Source organism: Haematobia irritans, chromosome 4, assembly GCF_050003625.1.
Source record: "Haematobia irritans isolate KBUSLIRL chromosome 4, ASM5000362v1, whole genome shotgun sequence".
In the NCBI taxonomy this organism is placed as follows: domain Eukaryota; kingdom Metazoa; phylum Arthropoda; class Insecta; order Diptera; family Muscidae; genus Haematobia; species Haematobia irritans.
The window spans coordinates 118,175,760-118,201,653 of NC_134400.1; the positions used below are offsets into that span (position 1 = coordinate 118,175,760).

A 25,894-nucleotide genomic window follows, 5' to 3' on the forward strand; every position below is an offset into this window, starting at 1 on the left:
TAGACCAATATGCTTTCAAACATATTATATGTTCGGGGTTGAACTGAAGAAGAGCTGGAAAGTAAAACTAATTTTGCCTTCCGAAATAATTACACTTGAAGAAATTTTCGTTTTAAATTTTAAAATTCTGGAATATTTATTTTCAATCGTTTTAGTGTTTTTGTAGTGTATTTTTAATATAATTCTAATTTTTATTCGTAATTTATTATTAGATTTAAGTTTTAAATTAGCAATTAAGTTTTAGATTTAGGTTTAAAATATTTACAAAAAAACTATACTTTAAATTAACTCAAGGAAACAGTGTAAACAAGGGTTGTTTCAATTCAAATTTAACATGGGTTTGTGCAATATAGTTGTAAGTAAAACTAAGTGCAATTTCAATGTAAACTTCAGTGCAATATAGTATTAAGTAAAAATTTGTGTATTTTGTGTTGTGATTTTGTTCTTGTTATTGATGAGGGTTTTGTTTGTGTCTCTCACTTGTATTTGATGGGTAATGGGATGATGGGTTGTTTGTGTCACTGTTCACTAAATGTCTTTAGGTTTACCTGTAAATAGTTATTGTTTTTAACTGTTCACTTAAATGTTTGTTATAATTTAATGTTTATTTTATTTTCACAATTACTAATGTTTCACTACACTTGTTACTTATCGCGGGGGGATCGATTGTGCGTGCGCGTGTTGATTGTCGGTTCAAGACTGGTTCGTTGCCCTCTTGAGTGATGCTTAGTAGCTGATGCAAAGCTTAGCGACAAAACTACAAGCATCGATCAAAGGGCAACTTTCCAGGTAAACAAATAGAAAAACAAAAGGACACGACGATTAAAAATTATTTGTGCCGCTACGCACAGTGTTTCAAACCGAGTTCAAACAAACTTTGAACATTCTGCCCCCCGCGAAAGAGTGTAGTTTACCTTACCTTATTGGTTGCTGACTTCGGTTGGACTACTGACGGGCCCCACGAAAACATAGCCCCAATCGGTGAGTTGGGCAAAAACTCTTCCCAGGCCCGTCTGTACGACTCCATCTCGCCGCAGGTAGGCATACGCACTTGCGCCCACTTCGACGTCAATTGACTCGTTGCCTCTGGGATCTATATCTGCCAGTTCATGAGCCTCCATATTTGTGGCTGGGTCCTCAAGGATGGGGTCTGAGTATGGGCGTCTGGGCAGGTCGCGGGTCACCAATGCTTTAAGTTTGTATACCAGCCGACTTCCATAGCGTCGTGCGCGTAATCTAATGGTGGCAAACGTACGACCATCCTTTTCCCTTGTTGGGATGCGAAGCCGGGTGACGGTCGATGCAGCGACTCGGGTATGGGTGGCAGCTTGGCATAACAACACCCTTACACTGGCCCAGTCCTCAGACTCCTCAGCCATCATATCCACCTGGGCTGTAGGAATGAAAACCGAAGATCGGTGGTACGGTAACTCTACCGGCGGTGGCGTATAGCGTCCAAAAGTTTCACGAAGCTGAGGAGCCCCATGCAACATCGTATGGTGACGGAGGTTGCATTCCCGACACGCGGTGAGGACTGGGCAGTCTGGAGCCAAATGACTGCGCGCCAAGCAGTTACGGCAGTAGCTGCGCCTCTCCACAGTCTCATACCGCTGGTAAGGGGTCTGTCGACGGAAAAAAGCACATGACCTGATTGGGTGGTCGTCTTGGCACAGCCCACATGCATACTGCCAGTGCGCAGGTCGGTGTCGACGATTGTGGCGAGAGGGTCCATTTGGTGATGGGTCGCGAACTGGTAATACTCCGGCCATCTCTGTAACAAAAGTTTTGTGAGTACCGTGTTTTTTGATGAATTTGTGATATGCTAGTCAGTCCGCAAATAGTTTTACTATCTTCGTTATGGGTCGGCTGAGCATACCGCTAGCGGTTCTAATGTCTACTACTCGAATATTTTTGTCAGCGCCTTCGTAGGTTTTGACAACCCTCCCTAGTTTCCATTCATTTGAAGGTAAGTGATCATCTTTTATAATAACTAAATCATTTATGGCAAGGTTTTGTTGTGGGTATTTCCATTTGTATCTACGGTGTAATTCATTCAAATATTCCGATTTCCATCTTTGACAAAAATTCTGAGAAATAACTTTTAATCGTGTCCACCGATTTATTAATGTCACATCCCCACCAGAAATATCGGGTTCTGCCGGGGTCAACAATGGAGAACCTATCAGAAAATGTCCTGGGGTCAAAGGCTCTAAGTCTGAAGGGTCATCACTAGTTGGACTAATCGGACGTGAATTAAGACAAGCCTCTATGCGGGCTAAAATCGTTGATAATTCTTCAAACGTAAAATTCATTTTTGGCATTGTTTTCTTAAGGTGGGTCTTGAACGATTTAACTCCCGCCTCCCACAGACCTCCCATATGGGGAGCCCCTGGAGGATTAAACTTCCATTCTAAATTTTGATGCGCGTGTCTTTGAATAGTAGTGTCTTGAATTGATTTCATAAATGCGATCCTATCTTTTTTAATAAGTTCCGCGGCACCTATAAAGTTTTTCCCATTATCCGAGAATATTTTTTCTGGACACCCTCTTCTGCCTATAAAGCGATCTAAAGCAGCTATGAAGGATTGGGTCGACAAATCACTAGTAGCTTCTAAGTGGATTGCGCGAGTCGAAAAACAAACAAATATACAGACATAACCCTTTGTAATAAGACAAGCTCGAGCAGTCAAACTTTTTATCCCAAAGGGTCCAGCAAAATCTACCCCCGTATTTTGAAAGGGTCTAGATAACATAGTGCGTTCTGGTGGCAGGGATGCCATAATTTGAGTTTGGGTCCGGTGTCGATGTATAGAACATATCCGACAATTGTGAATAACCTTTTTTACTAATTGTTTCACACGAAAAATCCAAAATTCCGATCGAATGACACGAACCATTAGTTGATTGCCACCGTGCATTGTGACCTTGTGAACAAATTCTACAAATAAAAGAGCAAACCGAGAGTCGTATGGAATTAAGATAGGATGGCGTTCGCTATATGTAAGAGCCGGAGATTGAACTAAACGACCGTTTGATCTAAGCACTCCTTTTGAGTCGATAAATGGGTTAAACGATAAAATACTACTGCTTGGCGAGAGTCGCTTCTTTTGAGTCAAAGCTAAATATTCTTCAGCAAAATAATGTTTTTGAGTAACGATGATTAGACGAGTTTTTATATCATTGAGTTCAGATGAGGATATGTCCTCCGACGCAATTCGAGACCGATTTGAACCTGTATTCCGCCAAAAACGCATTACGTACGATAGCACCCGATAAGCGCGTGATAAAGATGAGAAACGGGTCAAAGGGTCTTCGAAAACAGTTGTCGCGAAAACTTTAACTTGTTTAGCTTCAAGATTCGTATCTGCGTTGAGTTGAGTTTTGGGCCACCGATCTCTGGGCAATTTCAACCATTCCGGCCCCGTCCACCACAAATGATGTTCTTTTAACTCATCTGGTGAACAACCACGACTCGCGATATCGGCTGGGTTCGATTCAGAGTCCACGTGATTCCAGTTTTCATTACCGACGCTTTCTAAAATTTCGGATACCCGATTTCCAACAAAAGTGCTCCAAGAACACGGTGGTTTACGAAGCCACGCTAAAACTATGGTGGAGTCAGTCCAGAAATGTGTCGTAAATTGCGTTATTTGTAGATTTGGAAAAATTGCGTTAGCTAACTTTGATAACATAACCGCTCCGCATAACTCTAATCTCGGTAGAGAAATTTTCTTTATTGGAGCCACACGAGTTTTGGCTGCTAAAAGAAAAGTGTCTACTTGGTTTCCGATTTCTACTCGAATATAAAGCGTTGCAGCGTACGCGCTTTCCGACGCGTCACAGAAACCGTGTATTTCGACCGCGCTGGAGGGTGAAAATCGAATCCATCTTGGTACAGATATAGTATTAATAATCGGGCTATTTTTCACAAAATTTCTCCAATTCATAGTGGTTACGGGTCTTAATGTGTCATCCCACCCTATTTTATCTAACCAGACTTGCTGCATCACTAATTTGGCAACTATAATGATCGGAGCAAGCCAGCCGCAAGGGTCGAAAAATTTAGCAATTGTCGATAAAACTTCGCGTTTAGTGAAAAGTTCTCTTTCTTCAACATTTGGCGCTTTAAATGAGAAAGCATCGGTCGCTACATTCCAACGAATGCCAAGGGTCTTGGTTGACGATCCTTCAGAAAGATCTAACCAATTGACAGGCAACAATAAATCAGGATGTAGATCATTTAATAGACGTGGGTCGTTAGAGGTCCATTTCCTCAACTCGAAACCAGCAGAGTCTAAAACAGATGTTAATTGTTTTCTAGCGGCGATGGTGTCTTCAATCGTGTGTCCCCCCGCTAATACATCATCAACGTATAAATTTTCTTTGATTATTTTTGAGCCCAAAGGGTATGAGTCTTGTACATCTTCAGCTAATTGAAGCAGGGTTCTTATTGCCAAAAACGGTGCGCAATTTACGCCAAAAGTGACGGTTAACAATTCAAAATCTTCCACTGGGCCATTTTCGGAGAATCGGAAAAGTATTCTTTGAAACGAAGCTTGATTTGGGTCTATTAATATCTGCCGATACATTTTTGTGACATCGGCGTTGAAAACGTATTTGAAAAAACGCCATTTTAAAATTTGTAACACCAAATCCTGTTGAAGAATAGGCCCTGTATGTAAAATATCGTTAAGACTCTTTTTATTTGAAGTAGGGCTTGATGCATTAAATACCACTCTAAGTTTGGTGGTCGTTCTATCTGGTTTAATAACTGCGTGGTGCGGTAAATAGTAATGAGGGGTCTTGTAAATATTTTGTGGATCAACTTTCCGCATGTGTCCCAATTGAAGATATTCCCTAATAGCAGCGTCGTATTCCGCCTTTATATCAGGGGTCCTGGCCAATTTCTTCTCCATTCTGTGAAATTGTGCAAGTGCAATGTTTCGAGATGCACCAATTTCTGCGCAACTTTTGAATGGTAGAGTCACTATGTATCTTCCCGCTTCATTACGTTTCGTCGTAGACTTGTAATTTGTTTCACAATAAATATCTTCAGCTGACCTCAAAATCTTTTTTGGGGTTTCTTCCACCTCCCAAAAACGTGTGATTATTTTTTCCAAAGATGAGGCACTGTGAAGAGCAATTTTCCTAGTTGTCTCAATATTTTGTTGAATGGGTCCACCAACTATCCATCCAAATACAGTGTCTTGTGCCAATATTGAGCCAAATGATTTCATAGGAACATCATGAGTGTATATGAACGGTCCTATATCAAGCCCGATGAGCATATCAACGGGTCGACTATCAAAGAATTGAGGATCGGCTAATCTAAGATGCCGGAACTCATCAAACAATGTTCGATCAAGAGTATGCGTTGGTAAATTAGACGGAAGGGTCTTTAACACGGGTGCCCAAACCTCTAATTCAAAAGTAGGGTCTATGCGTGAACAAAGATTAAAAACACAAGCCTTTGTAGATGTCTCAGCAACTGTGTCACTCAAACCTGTGACGTGAACTAAATTCCTGACTGTAGGAAGTTGTAATCTGTTTTTGATTCTTTCAGAAATAAATGTCGATTGTGACCCAGGATCAATGATTGCCCTGGCGTCATATCTCTGTCCCTTTGATTCGATTTGAACGATTGCGGTAAACAAAAGTGTAGTTTCGGGTCGTGGAGTGGGTCTATCTTCTTGCAACGTGAGAGTCGTTATACTAGGCCTTTCGTTAGTAGAAGTGGACTGTATACTAGATGAAATCGATGATTGAACTAGAGTGGAACAAGTGGCAGCACTTGCACTAGATTGTGCTCCACCTTGAACCTGATCAACAAAAGAGTTGAGAGCGGCAGCACTTGTGCTAGGTTGTGCTCCGTCTCGTACCTGATGAATTAAAGTGTTGAGAGCAACAGCACTTGCACTAGATTGTGCTGCGTCTCGTGTATGTGTTGTGTTTGTAGGGGCAGAGCCAACATTGCCCTTATGTAACAGACTGTGGTGTCGCTGATTACATTCCCTACAACTATAACGACTTTTGCATTCCCGAACTCCATGATCGGCCAATAAACAATTGTAGCAAAGATGATTTTGTTTCGTTATTTGTATTCTGTCATTGGGTGACTTTTCCAAAAATTTGGGACAGTTTCGTAACAAATGATTTGTCCGACAAATTGGACAAACGCTTTTACTTTGTTTGCGACTAGGATTATTAATACTTTTCGAATTATGGTTGGCTTGTGAATTATTATTATTATTATTGAGTCTTGAACCCGAAGGATTATGTTTCTGAGTGACATTTGTATGAAAACTATTAACACGATTCCCCCTTCTATCATTATCCGATCTTTATTGATTATGTTTCGAATTTTGAATTTTAATATTCCCCACCGATTCCAAAGTTTTAAACTTGTGTGACAGAAAATCGTCTAATTTCTGCCAACTTGGAAGTGTCGAACAATCCTCTAAACTGTTCTCAAATTCTTCCAAGAATGTACGAGGTAATTTTGTTGAAACAAGGTATACTAATATTGGGTCCCATTCTCCCGTGTCTACTAGTAAAGTTTCCAAAGTTTGTGTACAAGTGTTAATCGTGCGTTGTAATTTTTGTATCGTTGACGCGTTTTCAACTGATACTGTAGGCAAATTAAAGAGAATCCTAAGCTGTTCGTTAACTTGCATCCGTTTATTTTCGTATCTATTTTCTAAATTTCTCCAAGCTATATCGAAACCCTCATTAGTTAGGGGTACATTTGTAATGATTTCCCGCGCTTCTCCCGAAGTTTTTTGGGTCAAATGGAATAACTTCTCGACTTTACTCAATCTTGGGTTATTTATGTAAATTGCAGCAAATAAATCTCTGAATGTAGGCCATTCGCTATACCCGCCCTTAAAAATGTCGGTGTCGCATGGTGGTAATCGTAAATTTGGGGTCGAATTTGGGTCTACTGCCATATTTTGTGTCATTAATGATTCCCTAGCTAATTTTTCCTGATTCTCCCGTTCCTGCCGCGCCGAGATCTGTGAGTTAATCGTACTTAAACCTGTCTTATAGACGTCCATACCGTTTTTATAATGACCGCGAAGCTTATCCTTATCTATAGGAGTCTCTCCCTCAACTGGAACCCTATCTCGACAGTTTACATAAGCCCGCCTAACTTGGTCCCATAACGTATTTAGCTCCACTCGAGCCGCTTCCAACGCGTGTAAATCTTCGGTGGCCGCCTTAACAGATAAAACGCTTTCAACATCCACGAGATCATTTAAGCAATTGGCAAATTTTTCTTTCAAAATTCTATCCATAATGTATTTTTAAACTTTTTTTGCACCGGTCAAAAAACTAAAATATATTAAAACTCGCGAAAGAATCAAAACTAGTTTTATTCAGAAAAAGCACGAATTTTCTACAATAAACTATTTCAAAATCAAAGTATCCTTTCAAACGGGACAAAATTTGTAGTGTCGAAAATATTTTCTAATCAAGAAAAATTAAAAAACGAGTCAAATTTAACAAAAAAATTGGGTCAGTAGACAAATTGGGCCAAAATTACGTAAAAACAAAAAAAAATCCCAAAAATTTACGTTTCCAACAAATGTTCCAAAGAATTTCCAAAAAAAATCTCGAAAAAATTTCCCAAACACCCAAAAAATCGAAAAACAGAAAAGCAATATTTAGTTAAAGCACGATGCTCAAAAATATATGGATTTTAGCAATTTTGCAATACAAATAAACGAAATTAAAAAAAAAGCTGAAAAAAAATTTGTTAAAAAAATGTGTCAAAAAATTTCAAAAACCAACTATCTCCTACCTTTTTGTGGGTCAGAGGGTCGAATAGATAGATTGGCTTTGAAATAAAGGTTGATAAAAAATATAAATATAAAATAAATTGTTTTCTTCAAAAAAAGTTTCAATTGTTGCCGATTGATTCAATGGTGAATTTTTCCAGGGTCTCTTTTTTTTACGGTGTACGGGAAATAAAATGATAAATTCCCAATTAAATATTTCCAAAATCCAAAAAAATCAAAAATCGATTTGATAAAAAAAAATCCAAAATTTTTATGAATTTTCCAATTTGATGTTTTTTATGATTGAAGAAAACAAAATAAATTAAATTTTTTGAGCAAAAATAAAATTTAAAAATGTTTGTAATTTTTTCCAACAAGAATTGAGGAAAAAATTTCTTTTAGTGTAGCCGCTCTTTTTTCCAAAATCATTCGTTTTCCAATTTTTTCTCAAATTACGTAATAAAATATGTGTCCAAAGTTCTGTGTCATGAGCATATCACAAATTCGGAGTTGTTTTTTTTTTCTACGGGTTATACAGAGTCTTTGCAACAACAAGCTCTCAACTATGAGCTCAGCAAAAACTATACCAAAAATCCCCAAAAAAATCAAAAAATAGGTACTCACTTTGAAGCTTTGTAAATTTGTATGTATGTGTGTAATTGGATGTATAAAAATGGCGTCTGCTTTCTGCCGCTGTGTTGTTGTGTCGCTTTGTAGTGCTGTTGAAGATTGTGTTGTGTCGCTATGGACTGATTTGTGTCGTGAAAACTGTATATTTATTGTTGGACAAAATGTAGTTTTTAAAAAACCGTTGTTACGGTTTTGTCCAAATTCACCGAAAATGTCCAAAGTTCAATGTTTAATTTTTGTTGTTGTTTTATTTTACACGACCGAACCGAGAATTGATTGTTATAAAAATGCACAAAAACTTGGGTTAATTTTGTATGGGTCACTTGTATGTAATTTTTTGACCAATTTTGCAAAAAACTGATTTTTTAAAATATCACAAATAAAAATTTTACTTATGGCAAAAAATAAAGGAAATCACTTTTTCATTATTTTTTTCCAGTGTAAATCAGTTTTTCTTTGATTAATTGATCAAAAAATTACGAAAAAACACTTTTGTATACTGGGTCACTAAATTTTGAAAATTTCGAAAAAACCACTTTTTTCTTTAAAATACACTATTTCTCCAAAAAAGTACATAATTTTTCCGAAAAACACTTCAAAATTATTATTGTCCACAATTTTTTACTATTTTTCAAACATTTTACTTAAATGTCATAACCTTTTATTTTTACAGTGTAGTATTAATGTCATTACCCTTTTATTTTGTTTTCTCTCTATGCTTTATATGTTTGTATGTACGTGTGTGTGTTTGACTATTTTTTGGCTGTCCGCTTGTTGGTCAGTCAATGCATCACCAGCTGTGTGGTCAATGTATGTTGTTGTTGTTGTTTATTTTGTTTTGCATAGTGATAGTTACATTTGAAGGGCATGGGCAATTTGAATATTATTTGACTATTTGGTTTTTTTTGTTGTTGTATTACACTAGGGTATTTGACATTAATATTACACTGGGTTATAATCACTTAATACTTTTATATTTTGTAATATACTACTACAGTTTTTTCTTCACTTGATAAAACGCACTAATGGGTCACTGGGTTTTTTAACTTGTACACTTAGAACAAAATCACAATACACTTGGAGAAAAAAAAATTATATTTTTTTTCAATTTTATTGTTTTTAATAATTTAAAAAACACTAATCCGGTTCGCAATGGACCAAAATGTTCGGGGTTGAACTGAAGAAGAGCTGGAAAGTAAAACTAATTTTGCCTTCCGAAATAATTACACTTGAAGAAATTTTCGTTTTAAATTTTAAAATTCTGGAATATTTATTTTCAATCGTTTTAGTGTTTTTGTAGTGTATTTTTAATATAATTCTAATTTTTATTCGTAATTTATTATTAGATTTAAGTTTTAAATTAGCAATTAAGTTTTAGATTTAGGTTTAAAATATTTACAAAAAAACTATACTTTAAATTAACTCAAGGAAACAGTGTAAACAAGGGTTGTTTCAATTCAAATTTAACATGGGTTTGTGCAATATAGTTGTAAGTAAAACTAAGTGCAATTTCAATGTAAACTTCAGTGCAATATAGTATTAAGTAAAAATTTGTGTATTTTGTGTTGTGATTTTGTTCTTGTTATTGATGAGGGTTTTGTTTGTGTCTCTCACTTGTATTTGATGGGTAATGGGATGATGGGTTGTTTGTGTCACTGTTCACTAAATGTCTTTAGGTTTACCTGTAAATAGTTATTGTTTTTAACTGTTCACTTAAATGTTTGTTATAATTTAATGTTTATTTTATTTTCACAATTACTAATGTTTCACTACACTTGTTACTTATCGCGGGGGGATCGATTGTGCGTGCGCGTGTTGATTGTCGGTTCAAGACTGGTTCGTTGCCCTCTTGAGTGATGCTTAGTAGCTGATGCAAAGCTTAGCGACAAAACTACAAGCATCGATCAAAGGGCAACTTTCCAGGTAAACAAATAGAAAAACAAAAGGACACGACGATTAAAAATTATTTGTGCCGCTACGCACAGTGTTTCAAACCGAGTTCAAACAAACTTTGAACAGTGTCTTTAGCAAAAATGCTCAGGGTGGGCTCTTGAGTCGATATAGCGATGTCCGTCTGTCCGTGAACACATTTTTGTAATCAAAGTCTAGGTCGCAGTTTTAGTCCAATCGACTTCAAATTTGGCACAAGTATGTGTTTTGGCTCAGAATAGATCCCTATTGATTTTGGAAGAAATCGGTTCAGATTTAGATATAGCCCCCATATATATATATATTTCGCCCAATATGGACATATATGGCCCCAGAAGCCAGAGTTTTACCCCAATTTGGTTGAAATTTTGCACAGGGAGTAGAATTAGCATTGTAGCTATGCGTGCCAAATTTGGTTGAAATCGGTTTAGATTTAGATATAGCTCCTATATATAGCTTTCGGCCGATTTACACTCATATGACCACAGAGGCCAATATTTTGCTCCGATTTAGTTGAAATTTTGCACAGGGAGTAGAATTAGCATTGTAGCTATGAATGCCAAATTTGGTTGAAATCGGTTCAGATTTAGATATAGCTCCCATATATAGCTTTCGCCCGATTTACATTCATATGACCACAGAGGCCAATTTTTTGGTCCTATTTAGTTGAAATTTTGCACAGGGAGTAGAATAAGCATTGTAGCTATGCGTGCCAAATTTGGTTGAAATCGGTTCAGATTTAGATATAAAGGGTGATTTGTTAAGAGCTTGATAACTTTTTTTAAAAAAAAAACGCATAAAATTTGCAAAATCTCATCTGTTCTTTATTTGAAACGTTAGATTGGTCCATGACATTTACTTTTTGAAGATAATTTTATTTAAATGTTGACCGCGGCTGCGTCTTAGGTGGTCCATTCGGAAAGTCCAATTTTGGGCAACTTTTTCGAGCATTTCGGCCGGAATAGCCCGAATTTCTTCGGAAATGTTGTCTTCCAAAGCTGGAATAGTTGCTGGCTTATTTCTGTAGACTTTAGACTTGACGTAGCCCCACAAAAAACAGTCTAAAGGCGTCAAATCGCATGATCTTGGTGGCCAACTTACCGGTCCATTTCTTGAGATGAATTGTTCTCCGAAGTTTTCCCTCAAAATGGCCATAGAATCGCGAGCTGTGTGGCATGTAGCGCCATCTTGTTGAAACCACATGTCAACCAAGTTCAGTTCTTCCATTTTTGGCAACAAAAAGTTTGTTAGCATCGAACGATAGCGATCGCCATTCACCGTAACGTTGCGTCCAACAGCATCTTTGAAAAAATACGGTCCAATGATTCCACCAGCGTACAAACCACACCAAACAGTGCATTTTTCGGGATGCATGGGCAGTTCTTGAACGGTTTCTGGTTGCTCTTCACTCCAAATGCGGCAATTTTGCTTATTTACGTAGCCATTCAACCAGAAATGAGCCTCATCGCTGAACAAAATTTGTCGATAAAAAAGCGGATTTTCTGCCAACTTTCTAGGGCCCATTCACTGAAAATTCGACGTTGTGGCAGATCGTAAGTCTATTCATGATGAAATGTCAAAGCATACTGAGCATCTTTCTCTTTGACACCATGTCTGAAATCCCACGTGATCTGTCAAATACTAATGCATGAAAATCCTAACCTCAAAAGAATCACCCTTTAGCTCCCATATATATGTTTTTCTGATTTCGACAAAAATGGTCAAAATACAAAAATATTCCTTGTAAAATCGCTACTGCTTAGTCGAAAAGTAGTAAAAATGACTCTAATTTTCCTAAATCATAAATAAACTTTTGCGAAGTTTCCATAAAATTGCTTCAGATTTAAATGTTTCCCATATTTTTTTACTAACATTGTGTTCCACCCTAGTGCATTAGCCAACTTAAAATTTGAGTCTATAGATTTTGTAAAAGTCAAATTCTGTCCAGGTCAAGTGATATTTAAATGTATGTATTTGGGACAAACCTTTATATATAGCCCCCAACACATTTGACGGATGTTATATGGTATCGAAAATTTAGATCTACAAAGTGGTGCAGGGTATAATATAGTCGGCCCCGCCCGACTTTAGACTTTCCTTACTTGTTTTTTACTAACATTGTGTTCCACCCTAGTGCATTAGCCGACTTAAATTTTGAGTCTATAAATTTTGTAGAAGTCTATCAAATTCTGTTCAGATCAAGTGATATTTAAATGTATGTATTTGGGACAAACCTTTATATATAGCCCCCAACACATTTGACGGATGTTATATGGTATCGAAAATTTAGATGTACAAAGTGGTGCAGGGTATAATATAGTCGGCCCCGCCCGACTTAAGTCTTATAAATTTTTTCTTTCATGTTAAGATACCCATTTTTAAGTCAAATCACTTAATTATAAGGACAACACGACTTCATTGAAAAGTTTATCGACTTTTGGACAAGGAAAATAACTTTATTTTAGAGAAATGCGTCTTCTATGCTAAGGAAAATTTGTATTCGTATTTTAAAGACATGAAATCTTTGACCTCACGACAAATTTTTTTTCAGTGTAGTAACCCATCTTACTCAAATTTAGCACACGGTAATGTTCTGTTGTATCAACCAAACCTCGAAAATGTCATACATATCGGTTCAGATTTAGATATAGCTCCCATATATATGTATCGCCAGATTTCCTCAAATTTGACCATAATAGCCTTTTTTATTAACCGATCTTACTCAAGTTTAGTACATAGTAATCTTCTGCGCCATCAACTAAACCTGCAACATATCATCCAAATCGGTTTAAATTTAGATATAGCTCCCATATATATGTAGCGGCAGATTTTGAAAAATCTTCCGCTAATAACCTTATTTTTGACCATAGTAGCCATATATCAAACATTTCTGTTCGGATTATGATAAAACTCCCACAAACATGTACCCCTTAATTTCCCTAAATATGGAGATATGGTTTATCTCGCAACCATATTTCAATGGTACCCCACAAATCCTTATATTTACTAATTCAGTAGGTGTGGTTTAGGGTATGATATAGTCCCCCCCCCCCGCGCTTTCTACATTACTCACTTGTTTAATAATGGACTCAATATTAGTGGCATACTAAATCTGTAGGTTCAGAATCAACTATAGCTTCTAATATCAGACATTTCTATTCAGATTGTGATAAAACTCCCATAACCATGTACCCCCTAATGTTCTTAAATATGAAAATGCGGTTTATCGAAACTGGAATTAACTATTTGGGCCCCAAAAAATAATATGCTAAGGATGAAATATTGCATATTTGCATACTACAAACAGTTTTTTATTTGAAAAAATTCTCAAAATACATATGCTTGAAGCAGAATATGTTTGGGAGTATATACTACAAAGGCGATTATTTTTAAGGGTGTTGGTTTTTATGTAATCCCTTACGAGGAGGTAAGAATGAACTACTGTTTGGTGAAAATGGTCATGACTTGAAGTAAATTATTTTCTTCATTACTTTTAGTTAATTTTTCCTTCAATGAGAGGGTTTAATTTCGTGAACTGCAGTTTAAAAGTACAACCTTTAATGTCATGGAATCAATCTATTGAAAGTAATGTTCTTATACCTATAAGGTTGGCTGATAAGTCCCCGGTCTAACACATAGGTGGCGTCGCTAGTATTAAATGCATATTATTTTTATATAGTACCAACCTTCAAATGATTCGTGTCAAAATTTGACGTCTGTAAGTCAATTAGTTTGTGAGATAGAGCGTCTTTTGTGAAGCAACTTTTGTTATTGTGAAAAAATGGGAAAAAATGAATTTCGTGTTTTGATAAAATACTGTTTTCTGAAGGGGAAAAAATACGGTGGAAGCAAAAACTTGGCTTGATAATGAGTTTCCGGACTCTGCCCCAGGGAAATCAACAATAATTGATTGGTATGCAAAATTCAAGCGTGGTGAAATGAGCACGGAGGACGGTAAACGCAGTGGATACCCGAAAGAGGTGGTTACCGACGAAAGCATCAAAAAAATCCACAAAATGATTTTGAATGACCGTAAAATGAAGTTGATCGAGATAGCAGAGGCCTTAAAGATATCAAAGGAACCTGTTGGTCATATCATTCATCAATATTTGGATATGCGGAAGCTCTGTGCAAAATGTGTTCCGCGCGAGCTCACATTTAACCAAAAACAATAACGTGTTGATGATTCTGAGCGGTGTTTGCAGCTGTTAACTCGTAATACACCCGAGTTTTTCCGTCGATATGTGACAATGGATGAAACATGGCTCCATCACTAAACTCCCGAGTCCAATCGACAGTCAGCTGAGTGGACAGCGACCGTTGAACCGTCTCCGAAGCGTGGAAAGACTCAAAAGTCCCCTGGCAAAGTAATGGCCTCTGTTTTTTGGGATGCGCATGGAATAATTTTTATCCATTATCTTGAGAAGGTAAAAACCATTAACAGTGACTATTATATGGCGTTATTGGAGCGTTTGAAGGTCGAAATCGCGGCAAAACGGCCCCATATGAAGAAGAAAAAAGTGTTGTTCCACCAAGACGACGCACCGTGCCACAAGTCATTGAGAACGATGGCAAAAATTCATGAATTGGGCTTCGAATTTCTTCCCCACCCACCGTATTCTCCAGATCTGGCCGCGGGGACTTTTTATACCCTCCATCATAGGATGGGGGTATATTAACTTTGTCATTCCGTTTGTAACACATCGAAGTATTGCTCTAAGACCCCATAAAGTATATATATTCTGGGTCGTGGTGAAATTCTGAGTCGATCTAAGCATGTCCGTCCGTCCGTCCGTCCGTCCGTCCGTCCGTCTGTTGAAATCACGCTAACTTCCGAACGAAACAAGCTATCGACTTGAAACTTGGCACAAGTAGTTGCTATCGATGTAGGTCGGATGGCATTGAAAATGGGCCATATCGGTCCACTTTTACGTATAGCCCCCATATAAAGGGACCCTCAGATTTGGCTTGTGGAGCCTCTAACAGAAGCATATTTCATCCGATCCGGCTGAGGTATATGGTGTTGGTATATGGTCTATAACAACCATGCAAAAATTGGTCCACATCGGTCCATAATTATATATAGCCCCCATATAAACCGATCCCCAGATTTGGCTTGCGGAGCCTAAAAGAGAAGCAAATTTCATCCGATCCGGCTGAAATTTGGTACATAGTGTTGGTATATGGTCTCTAACAACCACGCAAAAATTGGTTCACATCGGTCCATAATTATATATAGCCCCCATATAAACCGATCCCCAGATTTGGTTTGCGGAGCCTCAAAGAGAAGAAAATTTCATCCGATCCGGCTGAAATTTGGTACATGATGTTGGTATATGGTCTCTAACAACCATGCAAAAATTGGTCCATATCGGTCCTTAATTATGGTCTCTAACAATCATGCAAAAAATTGTCCACATCGGTCCATAATTATATATAGCCCCCATATAAACCGATCCCCAGATTTGGCTTGCGGAGCCTCAAAGAGAAGCAAATTTCATCCGATTCGGCTGAAATTTGGTACATGATGTTGGTATATGGTCTCTAACAACCATGCAAAAAGTGGTCCACATCGGTTCATAATTATATATAGCCCCCATATAAACCGATCCCCAGATTTGGCTTGCGAAGTCTCTAAGAGAAGCAAATTTCATCCAATCCGGTTGTAATTTGGAACATGGTGTTAGTATATGATCTTTAACAACCGTGCCAGAATTGGTCCATATCGGTCCATAATTATATATAGCCCCCATATAAAACATTATCCAGATTTGACCTCCGGAGCCTCTTGGAGGAGCAAAATTCATCCGATCCGGTTCAAATTAGGAACGTGGTGTTAGTATATGGTCGCTAACAACCATACCAAAATTGGTCCAATCACACAAAAATTGGTCCATATCGGTTCATAATTATGGTTGCCACTAGAGCCAAAAATAATCTACCAAAATTTTATTTCTATAGAAAATTTTGTCAAAATTTTATTTCTAGAGAAAATTTTGTTAAAATTTTATTCGGTTCGTAATAAAATTTTCATCGTTGTCAAAATTTTATTTCTATAGAAAATTTTGTCAACATTTTATTTCTATAGAAAATTTTGTTCAAATTTTATTCGGTTCATAATCATGGTTGCCACTCGAGCCAAAAAAAATCTACCAAGATTTTATTTCTATAGAAAATTTTGTCAAAAGTTTATTTCTATAGAAAATTTTGTTAAAATTTTATTTCTGCAGAAATTTTTGTCAAAATTTTCTTTCTATAGAAAATTTTGTCAAAATTTTTATTTCTATAGAAAATTTTGTGAAAATTTTATTTCTATAGAAAATTTTGTTAAAATTTTATTTCTGTAGAAAATTTTGTCAAAATTTTATGTCTACTTTGTCAAACTGAATTATATACGTATTGGATCGATCTTTTTTGAATTAATATATACCACGTATGGACTTACATACAATTTAGAAGATGGTGTTAGGAGGTTTTAAGGTACCTTGCCATCGGCAAGCGTTACCGCAACTTAAGTAATTCGATTGTGGATGGCAGTGTTTAGATGAAGTTTCTACGCAATCCATGATGGAGGGTACATAAGCTTCGGCCTGGCCGAACTTACGGCCGTATATACTTGTTCTTGTTCTCAGAACTCAAAAGGATGCTCGCAGGGAAAAAATTTGGCTGCAATGAAGAGGTGATCGCCGAAACTGAGGCCTATTTTGAGGCAAAACCGAAGGAGTACTACCAAAATTGTATCAAAAAATTGGAAGGTCATTATAATCGTTGTATTGCTCTTGAAGGGAACTATGTTGAATAATAAAAACGAATTTTGACAAAAAAATGTGTTTTTCTTTGTTAGACCGGGGACTTATCAGCCAACCTGTTACAAAGCAGTTAATTTTTTTTTTCTGTGTATACAGTCGTATGTTCTTGTTGTGCAAATTTCGTTTTGAAATCAAGTGCGTCCCGAGTGTATTCTTCAAACAAATAATGTTTAATGGATAATACTAAGGTGATTTATTTCATTGGGCCAATTACAGGATGTCTTCCTTGGAAAATAATTATTACATTAAATGGCTTGCCCTATATTGCATTTTGTCTTTGATACCAAATTTGAATTACATGAAAAAGGAAACCAGAAAGTTTTCTTTGAAATATAAACCCATTTTAAAAATAAAATAAAGCATAAAGAAGACCTCTTAATGCATAAAGCATAAAGAAGACATCCAAAACGAACAATCAAATAAAAAAATGGAAACTTAATTAAATTGGTAATAGAACATGAAATGTGAATAAAATGTTTTCATTTACATTTAGTCGAGTAAAATGAAAGGAATCTAAAAACCAATTATTTATAGGCATTGGTGTATCTAGGGGGAGGGAGCTAAGCCTCATATCATTAAGCTCATTTCAAGTTTCACCAACAGCAGAAGTAAAGAAAAGTTTGTTAACAAATCCGAAAACGTTGGAATAGATATTGTATGTACAAAGTGAAAAAAAGATTGTCCAAATTTGAATTTATCAATTTTTTCTGCTTTTTTTACCCACCACCACACAGTGGTTCCATATCGCTTTTTGTGGAAATAATTCTGCAACTTTTGAACAAATAAAGTTATCAACATACTTTTTTCTTTGTGCGAAACCTGATGTGTTTCCCGAGTTTGTCCTACCTAGTGGGTCCACGGGCCGACCAGTAGGCGTTAACAATTTGTAACTTGGGGTGTATGGAATTTTGTTTTAGTTGCTAAATCCGCAATTATGAACCGATTGATTGATGACTTTTCCTTTGTTGGAAAGAACTTGTAAAAAAAGGACACATGCGTGTGCGCATATCTCCTACACAAGGTATGGGCTCCACAATTAATTTTTTGCCAAATTGTAACAAAGTGGGGTCAGTATTTTGGACTCGGTCCGTTTTACGACGGATCCTTGGTTTGTTTTCTTAACAGAATTTCCCACGCATTTTAGAAGAAAAGATTGTGTCCCAATGTACTATAGATTAAAAGTTGTAGACTCCACTATTTGGGATTTCGACAAAATACAAAATTTGTACCATTTTTCGAAAAAAGTACCTACATTATTTCTGTCGTAACATTTTTATACCCACCACCATAATAGAATGGTGATGGGGGAATAATAAGTTTGTCACTCCGTTTGTAACACATCGAAATATCGATTTCCGACTGCTCGTAGTAAATATCGTTCTGTCCCAAAACACATACTTGTGCCAAATTTGAAGTCGATTGGACTAAAATTGTGACCTAGACATCGATTATAAAAATGTGTCCATAGACAGACGGACATAGCTAGATCGACTCAGGGCCGGCCTTAAGCAATATTGCCAAAGACACACGATGTCTATCTCGTCTCCTTCTGGGTGTTGTAAATATATGCACTACCCAGCAAAAAAAAGCGTCGCCAAAAAAGTAATGAAAATGTTCTTTTTGGATCCGGAAGTGGTGCAAAATTGACGCAGAAGTATGCATTTAACATGGGCTTGCCATAGGACGGAAGTCATCGATTTCAACAGCTGTTGCACTGAATTTGCATCACTTCTTTAGATGTGATCCGAATACAATGTTTTGGATGTAAATTAAAAAATTCTGTGATATTTTTTAAAATAAATAATTTTTATAATATTTTATAATTTGTAATGGATTCTAACGCTTGTCGGAAACGTTTGACCTCAAACGTTTGCAAAAAGTCACAATTTTTTCAGATTGGATTTAGTATTTTTTTCGACAAAATTTAAATGATTTGTACCATTTTATGAATTCTAACTCTGTTTTTGACCTATTTGAAACAAAACAAGTATATACAGCACTAAGTTCGGCCAGGCCGAATCTTAAATACCCACCACCATGAACCAAATATTAGGGGTTCCTTTGAAATTTCAGGAGGGCTTGAGGACTTGAGGACACTTCCCGAAGATAAATTTAAAGATTTCACCTATGAGGACTATATCAGATTCTGGATTTATAAGAACCATTTTTGTTTGACTTTTAGAGGAATCATTAACATCTCTTGTAAGTGTGCAAGAAAATTATAAAATAACGTCTTGATTTGAAATCTTAAGTCTGTAGAAGTAAAATCTGGAAATTTTACATTGAGTTTCAAGCAATTTTCATCATCAGTGCGCCTTCTACACCCTCAAGAAGTGAAGTCGGTCTATATGGAGGCATTACCAAATGGACCGATAAAAACTTAATCCGATACACGTTTTTGTGAGCCTAAAATACCAGAATATTTACAATTTCAGGCAAATCAGATAAAAATTACGGTTTCTAGAAACCCAAGGAGTTACATCGGGAGATCGTTCTTATGGGGGCTATACTAAAATATGGACCGATACTCACCGTTTCCGGCACACCTCTTTATGACCCGAAAATACCTCCAGATTTTCAATTTCAGGCAAATAGGATAAAAACTTCGGATTCTAGAAGCCCAAGAAGTAAAATCGGGAAATCTGTCTATATGGGGGCTATACCAAAATATGCCATTTTCGGCACACCTCTTTATGGCCCTAAAATACCTCTAGATTTCCAATTTCAGACAAATTGGATAAAAACTACGGTTTCTATAAGCCCAAGACCCCAAATCGGGAGGTCGTTTTATATGGGGACCATACCAAAACATGGATACTCACAATTTTTGGCACACGTATTTGTGGTCCTACAATACCTCTAGATTTCCAATTTCAGGTAAATTGAATAAAAACTGCGGTTTATAAAGGGTGATTCTTTTGAGGTTAGGATTTTCATGCATTAGTATTTGACAGATCACGTGGGATTTCAGACATGGTGTCAAAGAGAAAGATGCTCAGTATGCTTTGACATTTCATCATGAATAGACTTACTAACGAGCAACGCTTGCAAATCATTGAATTTTATTACCAAAATCAGTGTTCGGTTCGAAATGTGTTTCGCGCTTTACGTCCGATTTATGGTCTACATAATCGACCAAGTGAGCAAACAATTAATGCGATTGTGACCAAGTTTCGCACTCAGTTTACTTTATTGGACATTAAACCAACCACACGAATGCGTACAGTGCGTACAGAAGAGAATATTGCGTCTGTTTCTGAGAGTGTTGCTGAAGACCGTGAAATGTCGATTCGTCGCCGTTCGCAGCAATTGGGTTTGTGTTATTCGACCACATGGAAGATTTTACGCAAAGATCTTGGTGTAAAACCGTATAAAATACAGCTCGTGCAAGAACTGAAGCCGAACGATCTGCCACAACGTCGAATTTTCAGTGAATGGGCCCTAGAAAAGTTGGCAGAAAATCCGCTTTTTTATCGACAAATTTTGTTCAGCGATGAGGCTCATTTCTGGTTGAATGGCTACGTAAATAAGCAAAATTGCCGCATTTGGAGTGAAGAGCAACCAGAAGCCGTTCAAGAACTGCCCATGCATCCCGAAAAATGCACTGTTTGGTGTGGTTTGTACGCTGGTGGAATCATTGGACCGTATTTTTTCAAAGATGCTGTTGGACGCAACGTTACGGTGAATGGCGATCGCTATCGTTCGATGCTAACAAACTTTTTGTTGCCAAAAATGGAAGAACTGAACTTGGTTGACATGTGGTTTCAACAAGATGGCGCTACATGCCACACAGCTCGCGATTCTATGGCCATTTTGAGGGAAAACTTCGGAGAACAATTCATCTCAAGAAATGGACCGGTAAGTTGGCCACCAAGATCATGCGATTTGACGCCTTTAGACTATTTTTTGTGGGGCTACGTCAAGTCTAAAGTCTACAGAAATAAGCCAGCAACTATTCCAGCTTTGGAAGACAACATTTCCGAAGAAATTCGGGCTATTCCGGCCGAAATGCTCGAAAAAGTTGCCCAAAATTGGACTTTCCGAATGGACCACCTAAGACACAGCCGCGGTCAACATTTAAATGAAATTATCTTCAAAAAGTAAATGTCATGGACCAATCTAACGTTTCAAATAAAGAACCAATGAGATTTTGCAAATTTTATGCGTTTTTTTAAAAAAAAAAGTTATCAAGCTCTTAACAAATCACCCTTTATATGCCCAAGAAGTAAAATTGGGAGATCGGTCTATATGGGGGCTATAACAAAATATGGATCGATACTCGACATTTTTGGCACACCTCTTTATGGTCATAAAATACCTCTAGATTTCAAATTTCAAGCAAATTGGATAAAAACTACGATTTCTATAAGCCCAAGACCCCAAATCGGGAGGTCGGTTTATATGGGGACTATATCAAAACCTGGAAACCATCGTCGAACTTGATCTGCCTGCAGACAAAAGACGAGTTTGTGCAAAATTTCAGCACGATTGCTTCATTATTGAAGACTGTAGCGTGATTACAACAGACGGACACGCGGACAGACGGACATCGTTATATCGTCTTAGAATTTCTCCCTGATCAAGAATGTATATACTTTATATAGTCGGAAATCGATATTTCGATGTGTTACAAACGGAATGACAAACTTATTATACCCCCGTCACCATTCTATTGTGGTGGGTATAAAAAGTTAAAATTACCCATTAAAAGTATGAAAAAACCAAGTTATAAAAATTGAATTAAAACAAGTAAGTAAAGTAGAAAGTCGGGCGGGGCCGACTATATTATACCCTAAACCACCCTTACTGTATTAGTAATCATAAGCATTTGTGGGCTAACATTGATATAGGTCTGGGAGATTAACCGCAGACCTAGAAAATAAATTTGTATTATCAACACAGTTGTCACAGTTGGTAGAATTCTACGAAAAATAGTATTTTTTTTTAATCTCTATAGAAATACAATTTTGGAAAAAGTTTGTATAAACAATTTTTTTTTGTTTGAGAAATTTTAGTATAGAAATAAAATTTTGATAATAAATTCTATAGAAATAAAATTTTGAAAAAAAAAATCCATAGAAATAAAATTTTGAGAAAAATTTTTATAGAAATAATATTTTGAAAAAAAGAAAAAAATTCTATAGAAATACAATTTTGACAAAATTTTCTATAGAAATACAATTTTGACAAAATTTTCTATAGAAATAAAATTTTGACAAAATTTTCTATAGAAATAAAATGTTGACAAAATTTTCTGCAGGGATAAAGTTTTGACAAAAATTTCTATAGAAATATTTGTTTGGCAGAGTTGTGGTAATCTTCAAATTTTTTAAGATTTTTTTGGCACGAGTGGCAACTGTTCTTACCACACATTACGAGTACACTGAAAAAAAAACAGTGAACCCACCAGGAAGAAAACTTGTGGTTAATTTTAGAAATTTTTGAATATTTTTAGAAAATTTTAACTAAACAGTATTACAAACGCAGACATCACGCCGATATCACAATAATAAGTAAATATTTTTCGACAAATTCAAGAATATTTATTAGACATAATTAAATTTTTTCACTTGTTAAAGAAAATTTTGTAGTTAGAAGGAAAAAATTGGAGTTACAAATTGCAAGGATGTCTTTAGTTACATACAAAGTTCATGATGAACGCATTCATAGTAAAATTTGGAAATTTAAAGAAATAATGAACAATGTTGTGAATAATACGAATTTAGGAAATTTTTATGCTTAATTTATGTATAATTTTTTCCCGTTTTTTATTTGATTTAACTAACGTACACAAAAAATTATTAGACTAAAGGAAACTTTCTCCAAACATAATAATTTCGAGAACTACTCGGCCGAAAAATACTGTTTTTCATATTTTTGGGTGTAAAAATTATATGTTTGGAACTCCAATTTTTTAACATAATATTTTTAAGTGCAAGCATATAATGTTCATAAACTAGCATAACATGATTGGGACATTTGTAAAGAATTTGTAAAGAATCGCTCGACAGTTTCAAATTTATTAGTATTTACTAATTTCTGTTTAAATAGTCTAGAAAAGGGGAACCAAGTTGACACTATATACTTGGATTTCTGCAAAGCTTTTGATAAAGTTTCACATAATATTTTGCTTGCAAAGCTTTACAAAATTGGTTTCCACTCGAGTTTACTGCAGTGGTTACGGTCATATTTAAATATGAGAAAATGTTTTGTTTATGTGGATGCTTCAATATCGGAACCCTATATTGCTACGTCTGGAGTTCCCCAAGGTAGTATTCTTGGTCCTTTGTTATTTATATTATTCCTTAATGATGTTATATTTTGTTGCCATTTTGCTAACTGTTTGATTTATGCAGATGACATTAAGATATTTGCAAATATTAAGTCCTTATCTGATGTATTCTTGCTACAATCTGATTTGGATAGAATATTCTCGTGGTGTGAATTGAATTTATTGCCTTTGAATGTGTCTAAATGCGTATATATATCCTACTCGAGAAGAATTAATGACCTGAATTCTTCGTATTTTATAAATAATCAGGAGCTGCTAAAGGTTGATCATGTTCGTGATTTGGGGGTAGTTTTTGATGCTAAATTTTCCTTCAAATTGCATATAGATTATATAATGCCAAAGGCTTATTCGATGTTGGCATTTGTTAAACGGAATTCTAAGGAATTCGTAGATCCATATACAAGAAAAATACTATACACTAGCTTTGTGAGATCTAGGCTGGAATATGCTGCTATTGTTTGGAATCCCATATATACTGTCCATTGCGATCGAATTGAAAAATTGCAGAAAAAGTTTATAAAGTTTGCATTATTGTCTGTGCCTTTTTACTGATCCTTTGCCTTCATATGAAGCTAGGTGTAGGCTAATTCATTTGGATTCTCTTCAATCGCGTAGATTAAAGTTTTCAGTTTTGTTTATTTATAAAATAATTAATGGATTTATAGATTGTCCGTCTCTTTTAGAGTTGATTGGTTTTAATGTACCAATACATTGTTTGCGAAAGCATGATTATTTTGCAATTCCTGCTCATAGAACAAACTATGGATCTTCGGAACCAATTTTAAGATCTCTTAAAGAATTTAATAATTTAAATAATAACTTTGATTTAGATTTTTCAATTTCCCTAAATAGTTTTAATTCTATTTTAGACTTAATTTATTTTAAGAATTGCTAGTCTGTAAGGAATGTATTCCATAGACTGAATAAATAAATAAATAAATATATGTTAATATGTTAGAACATATTAGGTTAGGTTAGGTTAGGTTAGGTGGCAGCCCGATGTATCAGGCTCACTTAGACTATTCAGTCCATTGTGATACAACGATTATAACGACCTTCCAATTTTTTGATACCATTTTGGTAGTACTAATTCGGTTTTGCCTCAAAATAGGCCTCAGTCTCGGCGATCACCTCTTCGTTGGAGAATACGGTGGGTGGAGAAGCAATTCGAAGAATAGAACATATTATGTTTGGGACATAAACTATTTGAAAATATAATATGCTTAGAGGCAAACATATATTAATGTGTCTAGAGTGTATGCTGCAAGTAAAATAATGGAAGTAACCAATTGGCGCCTTAAAAATATATCCACACAAAGAAAATTGCATTAAAATTTTTTACTACCAGTGTATGTAAAAAAATTTGCTATTTCGGTCCAGGTTTTGATACGGTCCCCATATATACCGATCTTCCGATTTGGGGCCTTATTGAAAACGTAGTTTTTATCCACTTTGCTTAACACTGGAAATCAAAAGGTATTTAGAACCGTAAAAAGATGTGACGAAAACGGCGAGTATCGGTCGATGGTTTGATATAGCCCCCATATAGGCCGATCTCCCAATTTTACTTCTTGGGCTTCTTTAAACCGTAGTCTTTATCCAATTTGTCTGAAATTTGAAACCTAGAGATATTTTAGGTTCACAAATACGTGTGTCGAAAATGGGTAGAACTAACATTATAAATATGCATCGGTTTATATGGGGGCTATATATAATTATGGACTGATATGAACCAATTCCTGCATGGTTGTTACCAAATTTCAACCGAATCGGATGAATGCTCTTCCAAGGGTCTCCGTAGGTCAAATCTGGGGATCGGTTTATATGGGGGCTATACGTTAAAGTGGTCCGATATGGTCCATTTGCAGTATCATCCGACCTACATCAATAGCAACTACTTGTGCCAAGTTTCAAGTCGATAGCTTGTTTCGTTCGGAAGTTAGCGTGATTTCAACAGACGGACGGACATGCTCAGATCGACTCAGAATTTTCACCACGATCCAGAATATATATACTTTATGAGGTCTAAGAGCAATATTTCGATGTGTTACAAACGGAATGACAAAGTTAATATACCCCCATCCTATGGTGGAGGGTATAAAAAGGTGCTACGAACCAAAAAAAAAAAATCTCGGGGAAGTGACAATAAAGTGAGGGCAGATGCAATTAAATAAGCCAAAAAAGAAAATTTGTTTTCCAGTTAGTCTTTACGAAATTGTTTTTACATCCTGTAAAAGAATCAACGTTTATCACCAAAAGTACGTACTTTTTTCCGAACAAACTTCCTTACAGTGAAAAGCAAATGGGAAACGATATTTATTTGTCTAGAATTTCGTTTGGGGTCTTGAACAATCCTTCCAAAGTCGTTTTGTGTATATCTTTCTATTTCTAACTATGTCATAAATATGCTGCACTAGTTTATAAACATTACATGCTTGCGTTTAAAGATTATGTAT

At 36.0% G+C, this 25,894-nt stretch overlaps 2 protein-coding genes across 2 annotated transcripts; both read right to left on the reverse strand.

The window, feature by feature from the left end:
* Window positions 1-333: 333 nt before the first annotated feature.
* LOC142234427 (uncharacterized) lies at window positions 334-8,531 on the reverse strand. The gene is made up of 3 exons (XM_075305552.1): window positions 8,403-8,531; window positions 920-1,771; window positions 334-548 (listed from the first exon to the last, which is right to left on the reverse strand). The coding sequence occupies exon 2, from the start codon at window positions 1,767-1,769 to the stop codon at window positions 921-923; it is 849 nt and encodes a 282-aa protein (XP_075161667.1). The 5' UTR covers window positions 1,770-1,771; window positions 8,403-8,531; the 3' UTR covers window positions 334-548; window position 920.
* On the reverse strand, window positions 1,827-23,334 carry LOC142235738 (uncharacterized). The gene is made up of 5 exons (XM_075306997.1): window positions 23,317-23,334; window positions 8,403-8,546; window positions 6,403-7,217; window positions 5,132-6,339; window positions 1,827-5,083 (listed from the first exon to the last, which is right to left on the reverse strand). The coding sequence occupies exons 1-5, from the start codon at window positions 23,332-23,334 to the stop codon at window positions 1,827-1,829; spliced, it is 5,442 nt and encodes a 1,813-aa protein (XP_075163112.1).
* Between the last annotated feature and the right edge of the window lie 2,560 nt (window positions 23,335-25,894).

What these genes read in the sequence shown, in the direction of transcription:
- LOC142234427 (XM_075305552.1), bottom strand. Translation starts at nt 1,769, where the DNA reads ATGGCCGGAGTATTACCAGTTCGCGACCCATCACCAAATGGACCCTCT.
- LOC142235738 (XM_075306997.1), bottom strand. An exon ending in CAAATTTACAAAGCTTCAAA is followed by an intron (nt 7,218 to 8,402) that starts GTGAGTACCTAT and finishes TTATCTGTTAAG; the next exon opens with GCGGCCACCGAAGATTTACA. An exon ending in TAGGAAAATTGCTCTTCACA is followed by an intron (nt 5,084 to 5,131) that starts GTGCCTCATCTT and finishes GGGAGGTGGAAG; the next exon opens with AAACCCCAAAAAAGATTTTG.